At 42.5% G+C, this 26962-nt stretch overlaps 3 protein-coding genes across 3 annotated transcripts in view; 1 reads left to right on the forward strand and 2 right to left on the reverse strand.

The window, feature by feature from the left end:
• LOC307001411 (uncharacterized protein) lies at nucleotides 1-12387 on the reverse strand. The gene is made up of 10 exons (XM_079617862.1): nucleotides 12287-12387; nucleotides 9926-9958; nucleotides 9581-9817; nucleotides 8787-9119; nucleotides 8309-8638; nucleotides 8039-8143; nucleotides 7827-7901; nucleotides 2817-2891; nucleotides 2712-2740; nucleotides 1-2571 (listed from the first exon to the last, which is right to left on the reverse strand). Exons 1-10 carry the CDS (start codon nucleotides 12351-12353, stop codon nucleotides 2491-2493), a joined length of 1365 nt encoding a protein of 454 aa, XP_079473988.1. The 5' UTR covers nucleotides 12354-12387; the 3' UTR covers nucleotides 1-2490.
• LOC307001414 (putative methyltransferase) overlaps nucleotides 6684-26962 on the forward strand; it is a 27962-nt gene continuing 7683 nt past the window's right edge. Inside the window, exons 1-3 of the mRNA XM_079617869.1 lie at nucleotides 6684-6721; nucleotides 8517-8586; nucleotides 15487-15556. The gene's annotated coding sequence lies outside the window, so the exon portion shown is untranslated. The remainder of the gene's footprint in view (nucleotides 6722-8516; nucleotides 8587-15486; nucleotides 15557-26962) is intronic.
• LOC307001410 (uncharacterized protein) overlaps nucleotides 14281-26962 on the reverse strand; it is a 16103-nt gene continuing 3421 nt past the window's right edge. The window contains exons 8-14 of the mRNA XM_079617861.1: nucleotides 16880-16912; nucleotides 16544-16775; nucleotides 15757-16089; nucleotides 15312-15608; nucleotides 15044-15163; nucleotides 14640-14680; nucleotides 14281-14505 (exon numbers count right to left, since the gene is read on the reverse strand). Of these exons, the coding sequence (XP_079473987.1) occupies nucleotides 14455-14505; nucleotides 14640-14680; nucleotides 15044-15163; nucleotides 15312-15608; nucleotides 15757-16089; nucleotides 16544-16775; nucleotides 16880-16912 (1107 nt within the window). The 3' untranslated portion in view covers nucleotides 14281-14454. The remainder of the gene's footprint in view (nucleotides 14506-14639; nucleotides 14681-15043; nucleotides 15164-15311; nucleotides 15609-15756; nucleotides 16090-16543; nucleotides 16776-16879; nucleotides 16913-26962) is intronic.

Here is a 26962-nt window from a genome sequence, read left to right on the forward strand (position 1 = left end):
GAGAGAAGAGGATGTGTAACTGCATTTTCTTTTTTTGTACTTACACTTTTTTTATTATCATTATATTTCAAGTAGGCTATGTTTTCAAACAGTGCCATCAAATGGCCATTTCACCAGCGTACATGCGATTGTATGAAAGCGGTTATAATATTAGGCTATAACAAATGCTAAATCATAACAGTAGTAGGCCTAGCTATAATTGATGCTTGTAAAAATGTGACTCAACACAAAATTAATCAGGAAATGCAATTATCCAGTTTCAGTCCGTCAGATTATTATTTGTGGTAGTGTACAGAAGGCAGTTATGTGTGTTTCTCACAACACCAGGAAACAGTCTCAGATTATAGTTTGTAATCAGACAGCGCCATCTGCTGTTTAATTTAGAAAGTGATAATACTTTCTCCATGAAACAATAGTTTGAGGCTCGTATAAACAAAACACTATGACCTTGTTTCACAGACAGGATTAGGCCTTAGTTCAATTAGGATATTTCGCTTATAAATATAATATCAGCAGCCATATCACCCTGTAGCCCAAGACCGGTTGCCCACTGCAGCTAAGCAGGGCTGAGCCTGGTTCGTACCTGGATGCGAGACTCCAGGGAAATCCAGGTTGCTGCTGGTAGAGGTGTGTGTTAGTGAGGCCAGTAGGGGGCGCTCACCCTATGGTCTGTGTGGGTCCTAACACCCCAGTATAGTGACGGGGACACTATACTGCCAAAGAGCGACGTCCTTCGGATGAGACATTAAATCGAGGTCCTGACTCTCTGTGGTCATTAAAAATCCCAGGATGTCCTTCGAAAAAGAGTTGGGGTGTAACCCCGGCATCCTGGCCAAAATATGCCCAACTCTGTCCATCATGGCCTCCTAATCATCCTCATATACTGATTGGCTTCATCACCGTCTCCTCTCCACCAGTAAGCTGGTGTGTGGTGGGCGTTCTGGCGCAATATGGCTGCCGTCGCATCATCCAAGTGGATGCTGCACATTGGTGGTGGTTAAGGAGATTCCCCCCCTTCTATGTAAAGCGCTTTGAGGTCTCATAAAAAACGCTATATAAATGTAACAAATTATAAACGTGCCTTAGAAAAAATTATAATAACTGGTGTGCATCTTGAGACAAAACAATGGCAGTGACATTTTAAAGGGGTGGTAAAATGCCCTTTTCACAAGATGTAAAATAAATCTCTGATGTCCCCAGAGTTTGTGTGTGAAGTTTTAGCTCAAAATACACCACAGATATTTTTATATAGCATGTTAAAGCAGGGCTATCAGGTTTCGGGAATTTCTTCGCTGTATTCTCACTTTTTGCTCGCAGGTTTCTCTATAGAGCTCCTCCTACAGCTTCGGAATAGATATTTGACAACACTGTCGAAAAACTTGTTGGCGACTCTCAGATACCAGAGGCTAGTAGAGCAACGACATCAAAGCAGATGGGACATTCTTTAAAACGTCGTCTTCATTCCGGTTCGAACAGCGTGACGGAGCGCAATAATGATAGAATTTTAGCAGATTTCTTTTTGCCGTATGCAATTCTTTACATTGCGAGACCTGATATCACACGATACTTCCTGACGCCGCGTCCGGCGGCGCACCGGCTCAAAGTTGCAAGTGTGTTTTTTCTGCTCACATGCGATACGGGGTGCCATTCAACCCGAAAAAAAAGTAATATAACCATTCCAATGATTCAGAAGCTGTTCGCTTAAGGTAAAACACAGAGGGCGGAGTTTCAAGAGCGTGTTAGCAGCAGCTCCGATTACCTCACGCAGACACACACTAAAATTACAGAAACTGTTCTGCCTTTTATGTTTAAACGGAGTCAGACAATGATGGAGAGACTCAAGAAGAAGTGACAACACGTAGAATGGGATGACTCTGAATGGTTAGTTGATGAATTTATGTTGCTGATGTGGAGTTAACTATCTTCAATTAGCATATTCTGTCATGATAATCTATAAATCGCTCGTATAGGAACTGTTGTGAGATGCACACAGAGTGACTTTCTATTGCATGGGAAAAGACAGATGCTACAGTTTGAGCTGACTCACAAATGTGCTCGACTACAACAACTCTCCCTCTTCTCAAAGTGGACTGCGTGTTCCCGGGGGCGGGGTTTATGTAAATTTTAGGGTTGGTGATGTCACTAACCCGTGAGGAATGTCGTGTAGTCCCTACCTACCATTTGTTGTGGTCCTTAAAAAACGATCTCTTTAAAAGCAAATATCTCACTTTGCCTTGAACTTTGAGCATTGTAACGTTGCAGATGTTGTTTATGTTCAAACAGCAACATTACACACTAACTAAAGTTAGAAAAGTTAATTCATACTCAACCTCCCATTTAAGACATGTCAGTGCAAGTTGCTTTCAGTTAAAAACGGCTCAAACATGCATTTTAGTCTGAGACTAAGCTGAAGCCTTGTCTGTGAAACTGGGGGTATATGAATAAATGTCTGCAATCTCTTGTTTAGATTTTCATGACAGTGTGGGGAAGTTATATCTTTAAGTCTGGAACCTGCATGGATTTGTTGAAATAAATGGTTGCGTAGGTCACACTGTCTGACGTAGCTGGTGTCTGTGGAGAGACGAGACAAATTAACAGCAAAGAAAATTCTTTAGGGGAAATGACAATCACAATTGGCCGCACATTAAATGAACAACATTATATAATATAGTATTTTGGACTGTAACATATTAATAAACATCTGCACTCACCTCGCCTCTTTTATTTATGTTTGTTTTTTCTGCAGAAAAATATCTTTATGAGATGATGTTGAGTTGAGATGACATTTTGGAATTCTTGGATGTAAAATATCTTACCATTTTTGTTTCTTCTTACATGGCGATACATTTCAGGATTCTGTTCTCTGTTTCCCAGTGTACTGCTGTGCTCTACTGGAGGAAGAAGAAATATAGACCTTCATTTTTTGGGGGGAAAATTGGTCATTGTGAATTTTTTATGTTAAAGGTACACTGTGTAGTATTTTATTAGCTGAAAATCAATGTCTTTATTCATAAATATGTCCTCATTGGTAAAATTGCCTAAAATTTGCCTAAAATTGCTAATGATCTGACTTATCCTCGTAAGAGAAGAATTCCTTATCTTTATTTACATGGGACGGGTAAGTCCATAGAGGATTCCATGTCGTTCCGCCATCTTGGAAAAACTATTCATGGGTTTCAGTCACGTGACTTTTTTGTTGTGGCCGCCATCTTTAGGACCTTTGAGTTAACTTGAGTAGTATCTCCCTGGCGATTGGAAAGATGTCGCACACTAAAATAGCACACCTCACTGCAGACGAAAAGCAACGGTACTTAAATAAAATAGATACTTTAGGTATAGATCCTTATTTACTGCCAAACGAACTGCTGACTCCATTAAAGTCTTGTAAAAACTTGCCAGATTTGACGTTTGCTGATATTTATGGTGCGATCTGTGAAAAAAACAGAGGGGGGGATGTTTTGAAACATTTTTATTCATAAAAATAAATCATGAGAACATGAACTTCATCACTGCATGTGCAGGAATTGTAAAATCTTTTTTATTAACTCATGAAGTAGCCTAACGCAATATTTTTACTCTAATAGCTTATCTTTCTCCACACATAACTGTGATAATGCATAACGTTAACTTTACATCGCGATGATGAGCTACAGTGAAATGATAGAAAAGACAGTATCTGTGTTAGCAATTCGCGTTAAACGCGTCTTTACATTATATATAGTGGAGTGCAGTGCGACAGAAGTGTAGCACGGACAAGTGGATCACCGCCATGAGTAATCATTTTAATATAAAATTGACTAATCAAACCACGGATCCGTGATAAGTTTTGTGATCCGTCTCGCCACTAGTGTACGTAGCACTATGATCACTTTGAGGGGAGGATAAATGTATCCCCACCGGGGATAAAAATAATTAAACAGAGGCAGGGATACCAGAAAGGGGGAAATCCCACGCATCCCCCCCGGCAAATCGCACCCGGTTTATATCTACCTCGTCCACAATCCCTCTCCATACACCAGCGAAGCTCTCAAGGCATTTAAAAGCACTTAAGTCTACCTCTACTTCACTTCGGGATGGGTTAATGATCCCAAAATCTATCATCTGGAGATGAAGAAAATGTTCTTGATAACAGGACGGGTGTTATTAACGTTACTCGAGTAATCGCTGCATTGCTGAACTGAATTGCTAATAATTGTCGGTAAAGCACATCTCCTGTATTATTAGTGAGGTTTGGACACCTTTATTTTCAATTCTCATTTATTTGTAAAGCGCTTTTCACAATATCGTTTCAAAGCAGCTTTACAGAAAATGCATGGGTCATTACAATTTAGAGGGTCCAAGTTATGCATTTCAGAAATGTTTAATAATCTATTAATCTAAACAATTTATTAATTTAAGGCAGAAACAGTGAGCAGTAGTTTAGCATACTGAAGCAGGTAACAACATCATTCAGCCATACATATAAATTTAGTAATTTTAGTAATACATAAGTTTAGTAATGTAAAAATAGATAGCTGTCTAGAATGACGTTATACGTGTTCCAACTGTAAACTACATGTTTTAATTTAGCTAGCTAACCTGTAATATGCAATAATAATGTAAAATTAAAAGTCATTTTACTTTTATTAAATTTCCAGGTGAAGCATTCACAAAGCCTCAGTGTAACTCCGGATAACAGTAACGTTACAGGAAGATGGGACTGGTAGGTGTGCGAGTCATCTCAGAGTGTTTAAACTTACAACTTTAAAGATATGTTAATTGTCATGATTCTGCTGCCTTGTCCTTGATTTTCTCTGGTCTTGAGGCAGGATCATGACAGACCCATGTTTTGTGTGCAAGCACATGGCCTTTTGTTTGGGCCATGTGCTTGTGTTGTCTCGTTACTCAACCCCTCCCCCTTGTTCTCCTCGTTAGTCATTATTGTTTCATCTGTGTCACCTGTTGTCATTATTAGTTTCTCCCTATTTAATCCCCTTATGTTTCCTGTCCTGTGCCGGTTCATTTTCATACATTGTGTCGTGTATCAGCCTGTGAGTAAGTCTTGCCTTGTGCATTCTCTGTGAAGATCTGTCTTGTATGTTGTCTAGTGTTAGTCTAGTTTTGTTACTCTTATATCTTCCCCAGTCTATGTTTTTCCCCCTCGTGGGTTTTGTTTTCCTCGTTTTTCTGTCTGTAAATAAACTGTGTCTAGCATCCTGTCTGCGCTTGGGTTCATCTCCAGAATCATAACAGAATGAACCGGCCATCTAAGAACCCAGCAGACAGTGCGTCCTCTCTTCTCAAGCGACAATCGGAGCTCCGGGAACAATGGTGGTTATCCTCACCACCTGCCACACTACCAGGGATTCCAGAGGGTCGTTTGTTAGCCGTCACGACGCTTGGGGACCAGGCTGGTTCCACCACGACTCCTGAGACACCTTCCGTATCCATCAGTCTTCGCGGAAAGCGTGGAAGACGCCTGTCGTGGGAGTCGGTGTCGGAGTCGTCCTCTACCGAATCCTCCTTGCCTGCGGTGGGCTCCCCAGTTCCAGCAACGGCCTCCACTACGCCCCTCTTACCGGTCACAAGTCTGGTTACGGTCTCTGCTCCTAGACCCAGGAGAAAGAAGAGGAAGAAGGGATCCTCTTGTCCTCCGTCTCTGTCTTCCCCTGGCTCCGTGTTGACCTCCCAACTTGCCCCAGCTGCGGAGAGCGCTGATCCCAAGCCAGCTGCGGAGAGCGCTGATCCCAAGCCAGCTGCAGAGTGCGCTGTTCCTGAGCCTGCTGCTGAGAGCGCGGTTCTGGAGTCTGCTGCGGGGAGAGCGGTTCCTGAACCTGCTACAGGGAAAGCTATCCTGAGGTCTGCTGCCGATAGCGCCGTCCCAGAGTCAGCGGCTGTTACCGAATCAGAGATGAGTAGCGTTTGTTCTGAGTCTGCTTCGGGCAGCACTGGTTCAGAAGCTGCTTCTGAGAACCCAGTTCCGGCTCCCGCTCCACAGTCGCCTTCTACACCCCCTGTCATGTGCCCTGTTACATTCCCTGCTGTTCCCCCGGTCAGGATTCCTGTTTCTCCGTCTTCTGTATCCTCTGTGTCGGTGTCTGTTGCTGCGCCCACCTCTGCAGTTCCCCTGTGTGTTTCCCCGGCCATCCCTGTTACCTCTAAGCCCCGGACTGTTACCCCATCCAAGTCTTCCCGGATTCCTCGCCCTAAGCCCTCTGCCCGTATTCCTAAGACCCCCAGTCCCCCCTTCCACCCTGGACCACCCTCCATGAACCCTGTGTTTCCTCCGCCACCCCTTCCTTGTATGTTATTTTTGATATGTCATCCCAACCCCGTTGTTGTTTATTCTTGTGTGCCTTTGCTTTTATTTGTCATGTTTTGTTGGTTCGTGTCTGTTTCCCAGTCTGTCATGTCTTGCGTTTGATGTCCTCTTGAGGAGCGTCTGGAAGCCGCTCCTTAAGGGGTGGGTTCTGTCATGATTCTGCTGCCTTGTCCTTGATTTTCTCTGGTCTTGAGGCAGGATCATGACAGACCCATGTTTTGTGTGCAAGCACATGGCCTTTTGTTTGGGCCATGTGCTTGTGTTGTCTCGTTACTCAACCCCTCCCCCTTGTTCTCCTCGTTAGTCATTATTGTTTCATCTGTGTCACCTGTTGTCATTATTAGTTTCTCCCTATTTAATCCCCTTATGTTTCCTGTCCTGTGCCGGTTCATTTTCATACATTGTGTCGTGTATCAGCCTGTGAGTAAGTCTTGCCTTGTGCATTCTCTGTGAAGATCTGTCTTGTATGTTGTCTAGTGTTAGTCTAGTTTTGTTACTCTTATATCTTCCCCAGTCTATGTTTTGCCCCCTCGTGGGTTTTGTTTTCCTCGTTTTTCTGTCTGTAAATAAACTGTGTCTAGCATCCTGTCTGCGCTTGGGTTCATTTCCAGAATCATAACAGTTAATCCTCCAAAAAAACATATTTTCCCACCTCAGGCACAAAATCCTTAATAATATTATCCTTTTTATTCAGACAAGGGAGTCTTTCTTGTAGCCTACCACCCCGTCACGGACAATATGAATGCCAGTAGAGTAGTAAAAAAAGATATTTATGCACGCAGTGATCCCTCTTTATAGCAGCAATCCATCTCTGACGACGCTCAGGGTTTTTGGGGATATTGTAAAACGTTAATTTCTCATTTCTTTGAGATTTGCTGTTATCGCAGCTTACAGCAGATAGACGGCATGTTTGGATTCGGTCCTACAAATGGCGGCCACACTGCTGTGTGACGTCACGTGAAACCCGTGAATAATAGCAGAGAGGGACAAATAGCACTAGCCTACCTCAACGCGTTTCCACAACACGTTTTCGTTCAGAGCCAGCTTCACGTGACTGAAACCAGCTGAAACGGACAAGGAGATCAGTGAGAGGCGCTTGTCACTGTCCCGGCAAATTTGAAAGGCTGCACTGCACGATACTTCATAATGCAGGATCATATTATGCAGAGCCACAGGAGATGCTTTTTACAGTCTGTGATTCATACTGTAAACTTTTTGTTCGTTGGGTGTCAAGTTGCAGTTTGTTTGAAATAACGAACCTCATCACCCGAAAGAAAACTTGATGAATTGCTATTGGAAGACATGTTGTCATATTCTTGGTATAACGGCTACAGTAGTTGCAACACGCATTTGAAAAAGCGAGGTGCTAGAGCACTATTCGTTTGAATGCAAAATACAATTTCACCACTAGATGGGGAAAGTCCTGCACAGTGTACCTTTAAGTTATTTCAGTAAAATAGTAAACATAGCTTGCAGCTAATGGATAGGCTATATGAAATGAAATATATTTAGCCGATTTGAATACCTCTGTCTTTCCTCAGTTGGCTGATGTTGATATAGACTGGCTCAGACTCCTGAGGGTCCGAGTGCACTGAAAGAACTGCAAATACAGCAAGAGTTATAGTTTAGAAAGAAAGAAAGAAAGAAAGAAAGAAAGAAAGAAAGAAAGAAAGAAAGAAAGAGTGATTCCGTCATACAGTGATAAGACAGAAAATACAGATGTATAGATTTTTTTACCTGAAATTCGTTTTCTGTAACGGTAATACAATAGAGTTCCAATCAGAATCCCAGCACACAGAACCAAAACGGAGGATACAGTTGCCTTTGCATATTTGTTGAATTCTAAAAGAAAATAGAGACTTTATTTCTATTAATTAAATTAATTTGTTGACTTTTCTTTTCCATGATCATTTGAAGATGAGCCATTATGTACATTGTACATCTTGAGCATACTTTTTTTCCGCGATAAGGTAAAAAGTACTGTATATGAATGGTTAAAGATTTTACCTTGGTTTGGTACAGTTGAGGTTCCTGATGAAGTAACTGGAGCATTAGTAGTTGATGAGGAAAGACTGATTATAGGAGCCAGAGCTCTGAGTGTTTCCTCAGTAAAAACTGCACACTGCCAGTGCAGCGGGTCTGTTTCATTGCTGGACAGATTCACTGTGAGTTGTAACTTGTTGTTTTTCTCAGTCATAATTTGCTGTTTTTCCAGCACTCCTCTGTTCCCCTCCATCCTGAGCCAGACCAGCGTCACTGAACCAGTCACTTCAGAAACTTCACAGGTAAGAATCACTGACTGATTCCTCAACACACCATCAGGGGGCTCCACTGAGACTGAAATCAACAACAACATGTTAACAATGAGCAAATGCTCTGAGTTTTTTAATGCACTGAGCTAATGTACTGATGATCAAACGTAGCTGAAAAATCATCAATGTATTTACTTTTATTATTATTGATTGACTGATTAATATTTGCAAACCTCTGATGGTGTGTAGCATTGTGGTTGTGTAGATACCAATATGTGTAATACACCTGTATGTCCCACTATAATCGAAGTTCACAGGTGAGATGTGAAAGTTAAAAACGTGTCTATTGTATGTGGTTGAAGAAAGTCTTCCTGGTTTAATTGGTCCTTTAACTTGAACTTCTCCTCCTTTTTCAACTGCTATCAGATCAGTCTCTGAATTAGGCCTCGGCTCCCAGGTCCACTTCCAGGTCTTGTATTCCTTTACAGACTTGCAGATCAGTGATGCGTCACTATTATTAGAGCTTTGTCTGTAAATGGTATTCGCTTTATTTCCAGTATATGAATCTGGAAAGACAAAAGGTAACTTGATGAATTTCAGTGAATACATCTCAGTGTCACGTGTTGTGTGGGAGAGAACACACGAAGATGATAAAGAAGGTAACAGGCTTTAATTCCAACGAGGTACATCCAACACAACCACAAATAGACAAGACCAGACACACAAACAGAACTGAACTTAAATAATGAGAGGATAACGAGATGATTGATAGGTGCACAGCTGAAGGAAGAACAGTATTGAAAACAAGAGTCCATGTGGTCTGACTGACAGTGTGACACTCAGTAGTAGCTACTTTTCAGTTTTAAACATTCTGAAAAGCACTGTCTTTTACAATAAAGACAAAGACTTTTGCACATTATTAATTATAAGTTATATTAACTTAACTTGCAGTATTCTTAATGAAAATATTTTAGATATTTATTATTTAGGCATACATCAAAGATTTAATATAAAAGAATATACTTACGTGAACTGACATCAAGCGTGTGAATCCTAACCGTTAATACTTTTCCATCTTCCATTAATCTACAGTAATATTTGCCCTGATTGTGTTTATCTACGGTGTGTAAGATGATGTAGGCAGAGTTGTTGTACAGTAGAGAGGTGTTGGATGTTTGTTTTCCATCTCTCTCCCACTGCAATGTTGAGGATTCAGACAGGAGAGAGACCTCGCATCGCAAACACACATCAGATCCACGCTGAACTTTGGGAGATGGAGTGTTAGAACCGATTGTGAGAAATGGTGTATATCTTTCTTACAGTTATAACAAAATTTACTGTTACTTTTAAAATATTTTTGCTGTCTACTAACCTTCCTTTTGGGCAGTTTGAATGGGTGGATATTCTGAGAAGAATAAAAAACAATTACAATTGCTTCCGGTTAATAAGACAATGGGCCCTATCTTGCACCCAGCGCAATTGACTTTGAACACCGACGCATGTATCATTCCTATTCTGCACCCGCGCACAGCGGACTTTTCCCTCCACATACGCACGTCGGTAAATTAGGGAATGAACTTGCGCTCGCGGGGGCGGTTCAGCGCAAAGAGAAGGCGTGTTCCGGCGCAAAACTCCCCTGGTGCTATTTTCCAGTTTTAGAAAGCAATTCCGCCATTGACCAGGAAAAAAACAGTCTAAAGACAGTGGCGCGTTGCGCGTTAGTGATATGGTATTTTAAGGGCGCGTGCTTGGCCATAATGTTAACGCGCATCCACTTTGATTCTCTAATATAAAAAGATGCAGCAGTATTCATTTTTGCAAATCATACATTATTACAAGGAAAAATATTAACACACGAGAGAAATCATTGTTGTGTCCGTGAAGATGTGAAAAAGATCTATCTAGATTAAAAAAAAAAAAATCTAGATTAGGCTACACATTTACTACCCAAATTATACGCCTGTTTAACCGAAGCTAATTTGGGTGGGTTTCTCCCATCATCCCCAATGTCACTTCTCTGTGTTTTACAGCCCTGACGAGAACGCCGGTCTCCTCGGCTGTGAACTGCTCCTGCGTGCGCCGGCAAATCCGCCGTTAATAGCGATCCACCACGGAACAAGCGCGCCGGCTCTTAAAGGGAATGTGAGAGGACGCTCTGATTGGTTTATTTCACGTTACGCCCAAACCACACCTATGAATAATGAAGCTACTTCAGACCAACCCCTTTTAGATTTGCGTCGGGCGCAAGAGTCATTTATCGCGCTGGGAAAATAGCAACAGCGCCGGGATCCGCCCACAGAGTTACTTGCGCTTTGCACTTTGACACTTGCGTTTCAGATCGTCAAAATAGGGCCCAATATATACCCATTAAGGCAGCACAGCAGTTTATGCATTCTTTGATATTTTCTCATTTATCGTATTGCATTACTGTTTGGGGTCAGGCCAATCAAACAACAATCAGGTCATTATATAAACAGGCACTAAAAGTAATGGACCAGAAACCAAGATGGCACTAAGGAAGCATAATGTATTGAGTTTTGTAAATTATTCATTTCTAAAACAAATTTTTAAGTGTGTGAACAACCTTGCACCAGAAATATTCTGTCAACTAGTAGAGAAACAAAAGAGCGGAATAAGAACTAGAGGCACAATAAGTGGAAACTGTAAAGCCATAAAACAACATTTGGTCAGACATCATTATCAGTAAGAGGCATACATTTGTGGAACACTTTACCATCCGAAATTAAAACATTAACAGAACTCAAGGTTTTTAATACACATTTAAAGCAATGGCTAAAACTGAAACAACTCTGTGAACACTGTACAGTATACAATACAATGCATACAAGCATAATGTTGCATGTGTTAGCATGCACAGACATATGCATACTATTGTGTTTTGTTTTGTTAAATGTGTCTAGACTCTGTTTATAGTGATTTCTACATCCACTTAAGCCCATATCTTATTTTATGTATGGGATGTATTTATTCTATGTATTTTAAGTAATTCAGTAAGTTTAATTCAATACTCTGTCATTTCTGTTTTAATTTTACAAGCCCAGGGACAGGGGTTACAAATTAGTCATGACTATAAACCTGTATGCATGGCATTTACTTTGTATTCTTTATAAGGCAATGTTCTATGCATTTGTCCCTGTCAAATAAACATTAAATAAAATAAATAAAACAATTACAACAATTACATAAAATAAACCTTGCAGGACAATACACAAAGTGTGCTATATATCATCTGAGGACTTTCCATAAATAGAATATATGTTCACCAGCATTTTCAAAACATTTGAACGAAGAGAGGCTACATTATATACTGTATGCTTTATAAAACTTTTTTTTTTTTGGATTGTCAGGTTGTTGATCACTGACGTTGACACACAGACATGTTTAAGTCTCTGCTGTCATGTGTTCAACTCTAGATTTATGTGCCTATGAGAGTGATATTTCTGGACTAACGTTTTTCTTATTTTACTTTAGTTCATTTGTTTTGAATTAAACCTTTATCTTTAAATAGATATTTCATTGAAATTTGATTACAATGGAGATTTTGAAACCTACAGATGTATAAATGATAATGTTTAAAAGTTTTTTAAAATAGTTTGAATATTATTAAATCATTCCATAACTTTTCATAATTTATCAATTCTTAATTAGTGTATCTTGTGAGTAAAATAAAACACAGCAAAAGAGACAATCAATTGGTTAAAGTGAGACTCACCGATAGCGTGGAATCGGGAACAAAATCCAAAGATTAATATAAAGATTGTAAAAGGTTTAAAAGGCATGATTCTTCTTTTCAGTGCCTCGGATACAATGATGCACTCTGAAGAGTTTGAAGAAACAACTAGCCAGTACATTTAATGGGCGGTGCAATATCAGAAATCTGTCTGTCATAGAAAACAACCAGCATTTTAAACAAAGTGTTCATTCAGAGAGATACTGTACTATCTAGCACTAATTATTTTGCAGCGTTAATTAATTACATTCAGAAGTTTGAACAAATTTCTAAAAGTCGAACTCATAAGAAAGAAATCGTGTTTTTTTTCTTCTTCTAATCTTCTGTTTGTACATGGTTTAAACAGCGCTAATAAACCCATTTTAGGTTATCTTGCATCAATCAAATAAAACGTGTTTGAACACGTAAAGATTGTTTTTAGATAAGTCTGGTTTGCACGATTATCTAATTTCCAGTGCAGGAAATGATTAGCTAAACTGATATCTTGAAGTTTCTCTCAGGCACACAAATCTGTGATCTAAAGTGTGATATAAACTCACAACCTCACCAACGCTTGTAGGGTCTATTTTTGAAACTTAGTTTTGTTTTGTAGAGCACATGCAGTACAACTCTATAAAATATTGCAAATTACCAGTGTCCATTGTTTGCTGTTTTTTTTAAGGCACTAGCCTTTGTTAAGCTATAAACAATACATATTGTGAAAATCATTATAAATTGTGTAAATAAATTGAACTGACATACAACCCCCATGGCCCAAAAACCTTGTCACAACCTGCCATTAAACAGCCTTAGGCTTTTCACTGAACACTACAGCAAATTATGAAATTCTATATTTATAAAAGGAAACAATACCAAACTATAGATTTTGGCAATAAAAATGCATTTAATAAAATGTACAAAAATGAATTTGAATAGAAGATAAATAAATTAAAAGCATTTTAAGAAACACGAATGTAGACAGTTTTTGAACTTTTGTTTCGTGTTGCTGTTCTGAGTGCTGGTCTGAGGTGGTTATAGTTAGACAAGAGGTATAACAAACATTATTATTGTTTTTTTAGGTCACACTCAGAGAATATTGATTCTCAATATTAACGAACTATTAACTATGACTTTTGACTCAATAAACTCCTAATCACTGCTTATTAGATGGTAAGGTAGTTAAGTTTAGGTATTTTATGAGTATAGGATTAAGGGACGTAGAATATATCATGCAGAATAAGGCATTATTATGTGGTTTATATACTAAACAGCCAATATCCTAATAATGCTAATAAGCAAATTTAATAGTGTGATTTGGATTCTTAACTAAAGTGTTACTGTTTTTTTATTTATTAAATCCCTTGCCTTCACAGAGTCAAATGTGCCTGATAAAATGTCATATCTCAAAATTAGCAATATAAATAACTTTTAGGCTTCAGTTCACGTAGGGAATGTGATCATTTTACATTTATTTTTATGAATGTCTCAGTTTAAAATGCTTGCAGTTAAGTATTTTCTTTTTGCATTCTTACTTTTGATTGAGCTAAAAGCAAAAAAAATAAAAAAATAATCAGTTACACTATCTGAAAGAGACGTGGTTAAATTGTACTTATTCAAATGAGTAGCCTACTGAGTAATATTAAATAACTACATATATACTTACTATATACGGTTAGGGTTAGAGTTAGTTATTTGCATAATTTACTGTTATTACTTTACTAAGTACATGTAGTAAAGCGTAACTACGTCACCTTAAAATAAAGTGTTACCAAAACATCTTCGCTTTTTCCATACCAGGAAATACGTTGCTACATTTAGCAGAATTGTGTGTCATGAAACCACATGGAGGTTTCTTTCTGGCATGCAAACATATTGATTCAAATCTGATTATACTCAGATGATGTTTGTGGCTTTTGTTTTCTCGTATGTAGATCAACCCAAAGACCCTTTGAAAAAAACTGAAAAAACTTTGCTTACAGAAAGAGCACTCACAATCTCACTTGAGCAGAACAAGCTTTATTACTCTTAATTATTTTCTATACCAAAATAATGCATGACTAGCTTGTTATTATTAATACAAGATTCATTCGATGTCTTCAATTCCATTCAATGACGATTATTAAAAAAATATATGTACAAGGTAGGCTTCATGATTTTTCCAGAGTGAAGGATCATTGTGTTGTAATTGAATAGATGACTGTAGTACTGCACTCCAACATATCCTGTAGATATTGAGATATACAAGCTTAAAGAGTGTACTTTTACTGTAAATCACAAACAAATATAACACATGTATCATTAGCAAATCAAAATGACAGTCTGAAATGTTTATGAAAGAACATGTTTCTCAGCTGACCTCTGAACTTGCATGATTGGTTTTAAACCAGCTGCCATCTCCTGGAAAACGGATTTAGCATAGATTTCTCATTGTAAAGAACACACACAGGTTAATGTGCAATATTAATGTGCAGTAAGCCAATGTCTCTTTAAGACAAGCCAAGTTGATTTAGCGGTCATTTTATGAACTATTTGCTATGTATGTAAAAAAGGTATACAAGTACAGCTCCTATCTACAAAACCTGATGAAAACTGTGTCTGTCGGGCTTATCCCTAAAAATAGTAAATGTCTCTGTAAAAAGGCAATAAGGTTTTTTAACTGAAAGTCACAACAATTATTTAACTGCCAAATTTAACAATTAAATAACAATTTGTCCCATTTATTTTTCTATGGAGCCCATACTGTCTCTGAGATCAGCTCACCTGTTTTTCGCTGATGTTTAAAAACTAGAAGTCCCATCAGCAGAATCAGCGCAGTGCCAGTGACAACACACACCATGACGATCACGATCTGTAGATTACTTTCCTGTGTCATGATGTCTTCTGCAGAAACATGTGGAGTCAAATAATACACCAACACTGCCCAGCGTCATGGGACAATTCACTTTTTGTATGCTAGTACGCTTAAAATAATCTAATTCTGAATTAAGGGTGTAAAAAATACTGTAAAGTAATGGTTAAAAGATTTTACCTTGGTTTGGTACAGTTGAGGTGGAAAGACTGATTGTTATAGGAGCCAGAGCTCTGAGTGTTTCCTCAGTAAAAACTGCACACTGCCAGTGCAGCGGGTCTGTTTCATTGCTGGACAGATTCACTGTGAGTTGTAACTTGTTGTTTTTCTCAGTCATAATTTGCTGTTTTTCCAGCACTCCTCTGTTCCCCTCCATCCTGAGCCAGACCAGCGTCACTGAACCAGTCACTTCAGAAACTTCACAGGTAAGAATCACTGACTGATTCCTCAACACACCATCAGGGGGCTCCACTGAGACTGAAATCAACAACAACATGTTAACAATGAGCAAATGCTCTGAGTTTTTTAATGCACTGAGCTAATGTACTGATGGTCAAACGTAGCTGAAAAATCATCAATGTATTTATTTTTATTATTATTGATTGACTGATTAATATTTGCAAACCTCTGATGGTGTGTAGCATTGTGGTTGTGTAGATACCAGCATTTGTAATACACCTGTATTTCCCACTATAATCGAAGTTCACAGGTGAGATGTGAAAGTTAAAAACGTGTTTATTGTATGTGGTTGAAGAAAGTCTTCCTGGTTTAATTGGTCCTTTAACTTGAACTTCTCCTCCTTTTTCAACTGCTATCAGATCAGTCTCTGAATTAGGCCTCGGCTCCCAGGTCCACTTCCAGCTCTCGTATTCCTTTCCAGACTTGCAGATCAGTGATGCGTCACTATTATTAGAGCTTTGTCTGTAAATGGTATTCGCTTTATTTCCAGTATATGAATCTGGAAAGACAAAAGGTAATTTGATGAATTTCAGTGAATACATCTCAGTGTCACGTGTTGTGTGGGAGAGAACACACGAAGATGATAAAGAAGGTAACAGGCTTTAATTCCAACGAGGTACATCCAACACAACCACAAATAGACAAGACCAGACACACAAACAGAACTGAACTTAAATAATGAGAGGATAACGAGATGATTGATAGGTGCACAGCTGAAGGAAGAACGTATTGAAAACAAGAGTCCATGTGGTGACAGTGTGACACTCAGTAGTAGCTACTTTTCAGTTTTAAACATTCTGAAAAGCACTGTCTTTTACAATAAAGACAAAGACTTTTGCACATTATTAATTATAAGTTATATTAACTTAACTTGCAGTATTCTTAATGAAAATATTTTAGATCTTTATTATTTAGGCATACATCAAAGATTTAATATAAAATAATATACTTACGTGAACTGACATCAAGCGTGTGAATCCTAACCGTTAATACTTTTCCATCTTCCATTAATCTACAGTAATATTTGCCCTGATTGTGTTCATCAACGGTGTGTAAGATGATGTAGGCAGAGTTGTTGTACAGTAGAGAGGTGTTGGATGTTTGTTCTCCATCTCTCTCCCACTGCAATGTTGAGGATTCAGACAGGAGAGAGACCTCGCATCGCAAACACACATCAGATCCACGCTGAACTTTGGGAGAGTATTAGAACCGATTGTGAGAAATGGTGTATATCTTTCTTACAGTTTTTTTTGTTAAAAATATTAAAAATATTTTTGCTGTCTACTAACCTTGCTTTTGGGCAGTTTGAATTGGTGGATATTCTGAGAAGAATAAAAAACAATTACATAAAATAAACCTTGCAGGCCAAAACACAGACATGTTTAAGTCTCTGCTTTCATGTGTTCAACAGTAGATTGATGTGCCTGTGAGAGTGATATTTCTGGACTAACATTTTTCTTATTTTACTTTAGTTCATTTGGTTTGAATTAAACCTTTATCTTTAAATAGATATTTCATTTAAATTTGATTACAATTGAGATTTTGATTACAATGGAGACTTTTCACAATTTATCAATTTCTAATTAGTGTATCTTGTGAGTAAAATAAAAACACAGCAAATAAAGAGACAAGAGTTTTTGATATGACCAATTGGTTAAAGTGAGACTCACCGATAGCGTGAAATCGGGAACAAAATTCAAACATTAATATAAAGATTATAAAAGGTTTAAAAGGCATGATTCTTCTTTTCAGTGCCTCGGATACAATGATGCACTCTGAAGAGTTTGAAGAAACAACTAGCCAGTACATTTAATGGGCGGTGCAATATCAGAAATCTGTCTGTCATAGAAAACAACCAGCATTTTAAACAAAGTGTTCATTCAGAGAGATACTGTACTATCTAGCACTAATTATTTTGCAGCGTTAATTAATTACAAATTTCTAAAAATCAAACTCATAAGAAAGAAATCATTTTTTTTTTAAATGTTCTGTTTGTACATGGTTTAAACAGCGCTAATAAACCCATTTTAGGTTATCTTGCATCAATCAAATCAAACGTGTTTGAACATGTAAAGATAAGTCTGGTTTGCACGATTATCTAATTTCCAGTGCAGGAAATGATTAGCTAAACTGATATCTTGAAGTTTCTCTCAGGCACACAAATCTGTGATCTAAAGTGTGATATAAACTCACAACCTCACCAACGCTTGTAAGGGTCTATTTTTGAAACTTAGTTTTTTTTTGTAGAGCACATGCAGTACAACTCTACAAAATATTGCAAATTACCAGTGTCCATTGTTTGCTGTTTTTTAAGGCACTAGCCTTTATAGGGACACAACATTAGGAAGCTATCATTTCTTTTGTGAATGTGCTATCTGGACTTTCTCTTTTGATTTGATTAGGACACATCCTGTTTTAAATATGGTATTGGGCGTGGAGGATTAAATGTTTTGGCTACACATCGCAATATGTCACAGAAGTCAGAAATGCAAAAAATGTCCCTCATTAGGGCAATTCACCCTATAGAAAATAGTTACAAAAGAAAAGATATGTAACTATGACAAATAAAGAAAACAACATATTTTGAAACTGTGAAAAATTCACAGACTTTGCCCAGACAAAACCCACAAACTTTGCTAGTGTTACGGGTTGGTCCACAAAGGGAGAGTAGAGGATCCAACAGCAAGAAGTGTATTTATTAAAAAAAGCAAAATACTCCATACAGGAATATGCTGGAGAATAGAAAACCAAACCATATAAAACTGATGAGAATACAAAGAATACAACAGCTCAGACTGGGAAGTACGCCACACACCTGGACATAGCATGGCTCTTTTACTCACTTCAGTATTCACAGACGTAACATCGGAATTTGTTTTCCGGAAACACACGTACCACTGTGCATTATGGGAAATTAAATTAATCTAGCAGCATTAAGAAAATACACTATAATTTCACAAGATAATGAGGAGTAAAACATGTTGTGGGACTGATCAATCAATTAAAAAAAACATAGCAACCAAGTACACAGGGACTAAACACAGTTAAATAAAACCGAAAAAACCGACAGGCCTGCATCAGGCATCCTTTTATTAATATTTCACTGTTTAAATGTTTGCATCTCTCTCTCTCTCTCTCTCTCTCTCTCTCTCTCTCTCTCTCTCTCTCTCTCTCTCTCTCTCTTATTATTTTTTATTTTTTATCTGACTTGGCTAGTTGAAACATCTGTTGCAGTTTTCCACTACAGGAAATACTGTGGTATATTTAACACAGTTGTATGTTATGAAACCACAATGAGGTTTCGATCTGGCATGCAAACAGATTTATCGACACTCAGAGATAGTGTTGGTGTTAGATTTTTGTTGTCCACAACCTGAGAAAGTAGTTACTATGTCTGATTTCAAAGAAATTGATGGCAAAATTTTGGAAGAAACCATACAGCACCTTAAAACATCAACCTGCGCCCTTGACGCACTTCCCACATCTTTCTTCAAAAGTGTGTTAAACTGTTTAGAAGCAGATCTCCTAGAAGTGGTAAATGCCTCACTTCTCTCTGGAAGTTTTCCAAACTCCCTGAAAACGTCTCGGTTACGTATGTAACCCTCGTTCCCTGAGTACAGGGAACGGAGACGTGTCGTCGGGGGAGTTCCCTGACGAATTGGGATCACGCTAGGGAGACCATTTGCCTACGAGAGAATTAAAACGAGCCAATGAAAATTGGCATGCAGGAATGCATTCCGCAGCCCGCCTACCAGCGCGGGTATGAAAGGCGGAAGCAACGCATGCATAGTGCTTTTCGCTGAGGAGCCGAACGGTGTCCAGTCCTCCGCGAAGGTACAACAACATGGCGAAGGGACGACACGTCTCCGTTCCCTGTACTCAGGGAACGAGGGTTACATACGTAACCGAGACGTTCCCTTTCGTCCTGGGAACTCCGACGTGTCGTCGGGGGAGTTCCCTGACGAATTGGGATCCCTAATAAAACGCCATGGTGCTGGCCCCTTCCAGCGCCCAGCTAAGCTACCCTGCAGCAGTTTCTTGAATAAGTTGCGGGAGCTAGCTAGGAATCACACTGCTGTTCCACAAGACCCGCTCAGTGGATATTGGATAACACTGGGAAAACGTGCCCTAACCCCCCAAAAAAGGGGAAGGGAACGCTGCGGAAGCCCCAGCCTGCCTGAGGAAGGCCTGGAATACACATATGTACTAGCCCAGTGGGATAGTTAAACATATGGCAGTCCCTGAGGTGGTCCCATCCTAGGAGTGGGAGCGAACTCAACAGGGACGACAGAAAGAGTCTGCCAAGGGGAAGACACGGCTGAACTGCACATGGCATGATGGGTCACAGTAGAGACCACTAGAGAACACCCAGTCTACTAGCAACTCGATTAGAGGTAGCAGACCTGGCGCTGGCGGTCCGCTACGCCAGGCACCGGAGGGGTGATGGAGGAACTCACGAGGCTCACCAACGTTGGCGCCAACGGAGCAAAAAACGCACGTACCTGGCCGAAGCGCAGGGTGGCGTAGCAAGCCGACACAACCTATTCCCTCGCACCACTGGCCGTAGCGAGCACTCGGGAGGAAAACAGGTTCCACACGCAGGCTATAAAACCTAGCGAACGTGTTCGGTGTCGCCCAGCCCGCAGCTCTACAGATGTCTGTCAGCGAGGCGCCTTGAGCCAAAGCCCAGGAAGCGGCAACACCTCTAGTGGAGTGAGCACGCAACCTGGGAGGACAAGGCTCACCCAGAGACTCATACGCTCGGGTGATAGCATCCACTAACCAGTGAGCCAACCTCTGCTTGGAGACAGCCTTCCCCTTCTGCTGGCCTCCATAACAAACAAAGAGCTGATCTGAGGTCCTAAGCTTTGCGTTCTGTCAACATAAACCCGCAGGGCGCGGACAGGACAAAGAAAAGCTAGGGCTGGGTCTGCCTCCTCCTGGGGCAGCGCTTGCAGGTTCACTACCTGATCCGCGAAGGGGGTGGTAGGAACCTTGGGCACATATCCAAGCCGGGGTCTCAATACCACGTGAGAAGGCCCGGCCCGAACTCTAGGCACGATTCGTCGTCCGAAAAAGCTTGCAGATCCCCGACCCTCTTGAAAGAGGCCAATGCCAACAGGAGCACTGTCTTATTGGACAGGATATTAAACTCAACTGTTGACAAAGGCTCAAAGGAGGACTTTGAGGCTCTGTACTTACACCAGAGCTAGGTCCCAAGAGGGTACAGGGTGCAAAACGCGAGGTGGATTTAACCTCCTAGCACCCTTAAGGAATCTGAAGATCAGGTCGTGCTTCCCCAAAGATTTACCCTCTACTGCATCGTGATCTGCGGCTACTGCAGCAACATACACTTTGAGGGTGGAGGGAGACAGCCTTCGCTCCAACCCATCTTGCAGGAAGGAAAGCACGACTCCGATCGGGCAAGTTCGGGGGTCCTCCTGACGGGAGGAACACCAAGCGACGAACAGGTTCCACTTCAACGCATAGAGGCGCCTCGTAGAGGGGGCTCTAGCGGAAGTGATGGTGTCTACCACTGCCTGTGGCAGACCACCTAAAACCTCCGCGTCCCGTCGAGGGACCAGACATGGAGTTTCCAGAGGTCTGGACGCGGGTGCCATAGAGTGCCCCGTCTCTGAGAGAGGAGTTCCTTCCTCAGAGGAATCAGCTAAGGGAGGGCTGTCGCGAGGAGCATGAGTTCCGTGAACCAGTCCTGGTGGGCCAATACGGCACCACTAGAAGGACCTGCTCCTCGTCCTCCCTGATCTTGCACAGAGTCTGTGCAAGGCGACTCACTGGGGGAAACGCATACTTGCGCCGGACCCGGGGCCAGCTGAGTGCCAGGGCGTCTGTGCCGAGGGTCCCCTCGGTCAGGGAGTAAAACCACTGGCAATGGGTCGTGTCTGGAGAGGCAAACAGGTCTACCTGTGCGGCTCCGAAGACACTCCAAATCAGCTGGACCGCCTGGGGATGGAGTCGCCATTCTCCTGGCAGGGGAGGCTGCCGTGAAGCTCGTCTGCCACACGGTTGAGCGCCCCTGGAACATGAACGGCACGAAGCGACCTCAGATGCTTCTGACTCCATAGGAGGAGGTGGGAGGCGAGTCGCAACATACGACGGGAGCGTAGACCACCGGGATGGTTGATGTACGCAACGGTCGCAGTGCTGTCCGTACGGACCAGTACGTGCTTGTGTCTGAGAAACCCCTTGAGGCGACACAAGGCTAGGCGTACTGCTTGCAACTCTAGGCAGTTGATGTGCCAATGCAGCTGGGGTCCCGTCCACAGACCCGAGACTGCATGCCCTTGTACGTGGCGCCCCACCCCATGGCTGAAGCATCTGTGACACCACAGTATGCCTTGACACCTGGACTAAGGGCACTCCGGCCCGAAGAAACGCAGGATCTAACCATGGGGAGAAGGTTTGGCGGCAGTGCGGGGTCACTTTGACCCGGAACGTGCCGCTCTGCCACGCCCACCTCGGGACTCGATCGTGACGTCAGCGCTGAAGCGGTCTCATATGTAACAGGCCGAGCGGCGTTACTGCGGCTGCTTTTTTTTTTTTTTATATGCCCCAGGAGCCTCTGAAATTGTTTCAGTGAAACCGCTGTCCTGCCTCGAAAGGACCTGAGGCAGGTGAGCACTGACTGGACGCGTTCCTCCGTGAGGCGCGCAGTCCGAGTGACCGAGTCCAGCTCCATACCGAGACAAGAGATCCTCTGCACGGGGCAGAGTTTGCTCCTGTCCCAGTTGACCTGAAGCCCCAACCGGCTGAAGTGCCGGAGCACTATGTCCCTGTGATCGCATAGCGAACGCCTAGTTCTCTCATGGGAACCATGACCACCTCCGCGACTTTCGTGAAGACGCGGGGCGACAGGGCCAGCCCGAAGGGTAGGACCTTGTACTGACACGCTCGGCCCTCGAAAGCAAACCGTAGAACCGGTCTGTGTCGAGGAAGAATCGAGACATAAAAGTACGCATCCTTCAGGTCGATCGCTGCAAACCAATCCTGGGGACGGATGCATTCGAAAATGCGCTTCTGCGAGAGTATTTTGAACGGGAGTTTGTGCAGGGCCCGATTCAAAACTCGCAGGTCCAGGATTGGCCATAACCCACCGCTTTTCTTGGGTACAATGAAGTAGGGGCCGCAAACCCAGACCTCATCTCGGCAGGAGGGACCGGCTCGACCTCGTCCTTCGCCAGCAGGACGTCGATCTCTTTCCGCAAGACAGGGGCATCCACTGACTGCACACGGGTGAGTGGATGCCGCTGAACTTGGGAGGCCGGGGCTGCGTCACTGCTATCCGCGAGCTGGGGAGAGGGGAGCGGGAGTGTCGCCGTTCGGGGCGGCACACACTGCCATTCTGACCCTCTCGGACGGAGGAGACAGGTCTTATTTTACTGCCAGTCTCGACCGTGAGGGGAAACGAGGAGCGAGGCCCGGGGGCCTCGAGTCCTGGTTTCCGCCTCGTCGCCCAGCGAGAGACGAGAGTGACAAGGCCGTAGCCCTCACTGTCATCTAAGCGCTGGGGCCCGTGAGTGACTCAGAGGAAGTGAACTGCTCAAAATTTGGGTACCGCTGACTGGATGACCAGCGGCGAAACAGAAACGAAATTCTACACCCGGCCCTCCCCCGGGGGAAGGAGTGGTGATAACACACACTCCCGAAGAGCAGATATCACATACTCTGGGTCGCTCCTCTCAGGGTCGTTTCCCATCCTCTTGCTGAGGGGAAACAAACCCCGAGCGGGCTGGTTTAAAGGCGCTTCTGGACCACCAGTGTGGACATCGTCTGCCCAAGGGCCAGCACTGTGACAAATCACGGTCAGTCACAAGCGCAGCTCCACCCCGAGTCAGAACTACCCACGTGCACTGAATGTGCAGGGGTAGTGAGAGAGGAAAAACTTCTGCAGATTTAGGCATGTTTGGCTTGCCATATTGGCACCAAAATGCTTCCATACTGCCAAAAATTTTCACACTCACCCAGACACTCTAGAATAGCCCAGGAAAGTGTAGCTGTCAAGTCTGAATCTTCAGCATGAGAACATACTTTTATAGTAGGAACGCAGCATCATTTTCAGAGTATAACAGCCCTCTCTCCGATGTAGCGATCGACATCTGTCCTCCCCTGGAGCCCCGAATAAATGCTTGGTCCCCCATGAGAAGGACCAGAATCCCATCCGAAAGCCTCGGCGGCACACGGCACGCTGAGCGGCTCAAGCCTTTACGTGAAAGGGGAGACGAACAACGTGCCGACGTGGTCATGCACTCATGAGAGAACATGAACCACCCACGAACGCAGTCTCAACACACTGATTAGGCATGTGAAACAGTGATCGTGGCCGTCCCAGGCATGCAAGACAGTGAACGTGGCCATCATTTCGATGACACACGCCACGCTGGGCGCTCAAGCCTTCAGGCAAGGCGAACAACGTGCCGACGTGGTCATGCTCTCATAAGAAAGCATAAACCACCCACGAACACAGTCTCAGCATGTTTGCGATGCGCTAGAGGAGTGGGAAGCTCGTGAGGGTCTTTCACCTGACGAGACATACCGCACTGTAACCCCCTGTAATCACCAAATGCTCACAAGCCAAAGTAGTCCTCCCCTTTTTAGAAAAGGAACTAGATTGGGAAATAAGCAAAAGGGACTCAACCTCGTAGAGGCACACGAGTCTCGACCGCGCATCTAGAGCGCCGAATGACGCGCGCTGGGTTGCCGTGACAACCCGCGCTGTCAGCCGGCGCTCGACGGCACACGGCACGCTGAGCGGCTCAAGCCTTTACGTGAAAGGGGAGACGAACAACGTGCCGACGTGGTCATGCACTCATGAGAGAACATGAACCACCCACGAACGCAGTTTCAACACACTGATTAGGCATGTGAAACAGTGAACGTGGCCGTCAAATGAGGACAGGAAACAATCGCATCCAGAAACACACGAGTGAAACGTCATCCTGAAAAGGACGCGATCTCCACTCGTGTTGCTCTTTCAGGAAGAAAGTACTCTCTCAATTGTGCTGAAGCACACAGGGACCCAACGCGGCCACACAGCGGGGAAAACTGCAAGCCCGCTGTGCGCACTCAACCGTTTACCAGCTGTGAGAACAGCTTTTGAATTAACAGCGTGTAGACGCAGCCGGCAGACAGGAACCGCGCGGTCGCTGAAACGCCGTCTCACCAACACAGAGAGATCCCGTCCCGAAACAGCAGACTCGTTGAGCGCAAGATACAATCTTAAAACTCATTCACTCAGAGAGGACACAACCGGTCGGCTCCGAAGCTAAAAGCACTATGCATGCGTTGCTTCCGCCTTTCATACCCGCGCTGGTAGGCGGGCTGCGGAATGCATTCCTGCATGCCAATTTTCATTGGCTCGTTTTAATTCTCTCGTAGGCAAATGGTCTCCCTAGCGTGATCCCAATTCGTCAGGGAACTCCCCCGACGACACGTCGGAGTTCCCAGGACGAAAGGGAACTGCAGTTGTCAAACCCCTCCTGAAAAAAAGCAATCTGGATAAGACTATATTAAGCAACTATAAACCGATCTCAAATCTTCCTTTCATTGGCAAGATCATTGAAAAAGTTGTTTTCAATAAGCTGAACAAATTCTTAAGCTCGAATGGATACTTTGACAATTTTCAATCTGGTTTCCGATCGCATCACAGCACAGAGACAGCGCTCATAAAGATAATAAATGATATTCGCTTAAATACTGATACAGGCAAATCATCAGTGCTGGTACTACTCGACCTCAGTGCTGCGTTTGACACTGTTGATCACAACATACTTCTTGACAGGCTGGAAAACTGGGTGGGGCTTTCTGGGATAGTCCTAAAATGGTTCAGGTCATCCTTAGAAGCGAGAGGTTATTATGTGAGTATAGGAGACCATGCAGAGTTCCTCAAGGCTCAATTCTTGTGCCACTCCTATTCAACCTGTACATGCTTCCAATGAGCCAAATAATGAGAAAGAACCAAATCTCTTACCAAAGCTATGCAGACGACACACAGATCTACTTAGCCCTATCGCCTAACGATTACAGCCCCATTGACTCCCTGTTCCAGTGCATTGATGAAGTAAACAGCTGGATGTGCCAAAACTTTCTTCAGTTAAACAAAGACAAAACTGAAGTCATTGCGTTTGGAAACAAAGATGAAGTTCTCAAGGTGAATGCATACCTTCACTCTAGGGGGCAAACAACTAAAAATCAAGTCAGGAATCTTGGTGTGTAGAGTCAGACCTTAGCTTCAGTAGTCATGTCAAAGCAATAACTAAATCAGCATACTATCATCTGAAAAACATTGCAAGAATTACATGCTTTGTTTCCAGTCAAGACTTAGAGAAACTTGTGCATGTTCTTATCACCAGCAGGGTGGATTATTGTAATGGACTCCTCACTGGCCTTCCCAAAAAGACCATAAGACAGTTGCAGCTCGTACAGAACGCTGCCGCCAGGATCCTGAGCAGAACCAGAAAATATGAACACATCACACCAGTCCTCAGGTCTTTACACTGGCTCCCAGTCACATTTAGGATTGATTTTAAAGTATCATTACTGGTATATAAATCATTGAATGGCCTAGGACCTCAATATATTGCAGATATGCTCACTGAATATAAACCTAACAGATCCCTCAGATCATTAGGATCACATCAGCTAGAAATACCAAGGGTTCACTCAAAGCAAGGAGAGTCCGGTTTTAGCTATTATGCCAGCCGCAGCTGGAACCAGCTTCCAGAAGAGATCAGGTGTGCTCCTACAGTAGCCACATTCAAATCCAGACTCAAAACACATCTGTTTAGCTTTGCATTTAATGTTAATATTAGTTAGAAGATTTTATAAATTTTTAGGGCTGTCTGATTGGAAGAGATTTTGAAGGGGAACGGGAGAGCTTCACTCCGACGAGGCGAGTGAAGATTATCTATACTACGAAGAGTATAAAGGTTCGCAGTTTGTTTAAAACAGCAAAAGTGAAACGTGCTCTCTGGGGGCCACACTGGGCAAAACTGGTGTAAGACACCACCCCAGCAGAGGACGTCCCTGGATTGTGGGTCCAGTGGCACCGCAAACCTGCTCAATCTCTTCCATCTCAGATAGGGGTACCCCGAAGTTAGTGATTCAGGCAGGTAGGGAACAAGAGCACTGTGCGTCCGACTGTTTGCACTGTATTTTATCTTATTTTTTATTCTAAACTGTTTGAATTATTCTTGTTTCTTTTGATTATTTTAATTTCTTCTGTGTAAAGCACTTTTAATTACCACTGTGTATGAAATGTGCTATATAAATAAACTTGCCTTGCCTCGCCTTGCCTTGCCAATGCAAATGAAATCTAAAGACCCTTTGCTTACAGATAGAGCATAGCCAAAATG

The sequence above is a fragment of the Phoxinus phoxinus genome (genome assembly GCF_949152265.1).
Source record: "Phoxinus phoxinus genome assembly, chromosome: 7".
Taxonomy (NCBI): Eukaryota; Metazoa; Chordata; class Actinopteri; order Cypriniformes; family Leuciscidae; genus Phoxinus; species Phoxinus phoxinus.

Excerpts from the sequence above, each read along its gene's own strand:
- LOC307001411 (XM_079617862.1), bottom strand. The coding sequence starts at position 12,353 with ATGCCTTTTAAACCTTTTACAATCTTTATATTAATCTTTGGATTTTGT. Across the intron at positions 8,144-8,308 it reads CTCAACTGTACCAAACCAAG|AATTCAACAAATATGCAAAG; the intron begins GTAAAATCTTTA and ends ATTTTCTTTTAG. Across the intron at positions 7,902-8,038 it reads TTACAGAAAACGAATTTCAG|TTCTTTCAGTGCACTCGGAC; the intron begins GTAAAAAAATCT and ends CTGTATTTGCAG.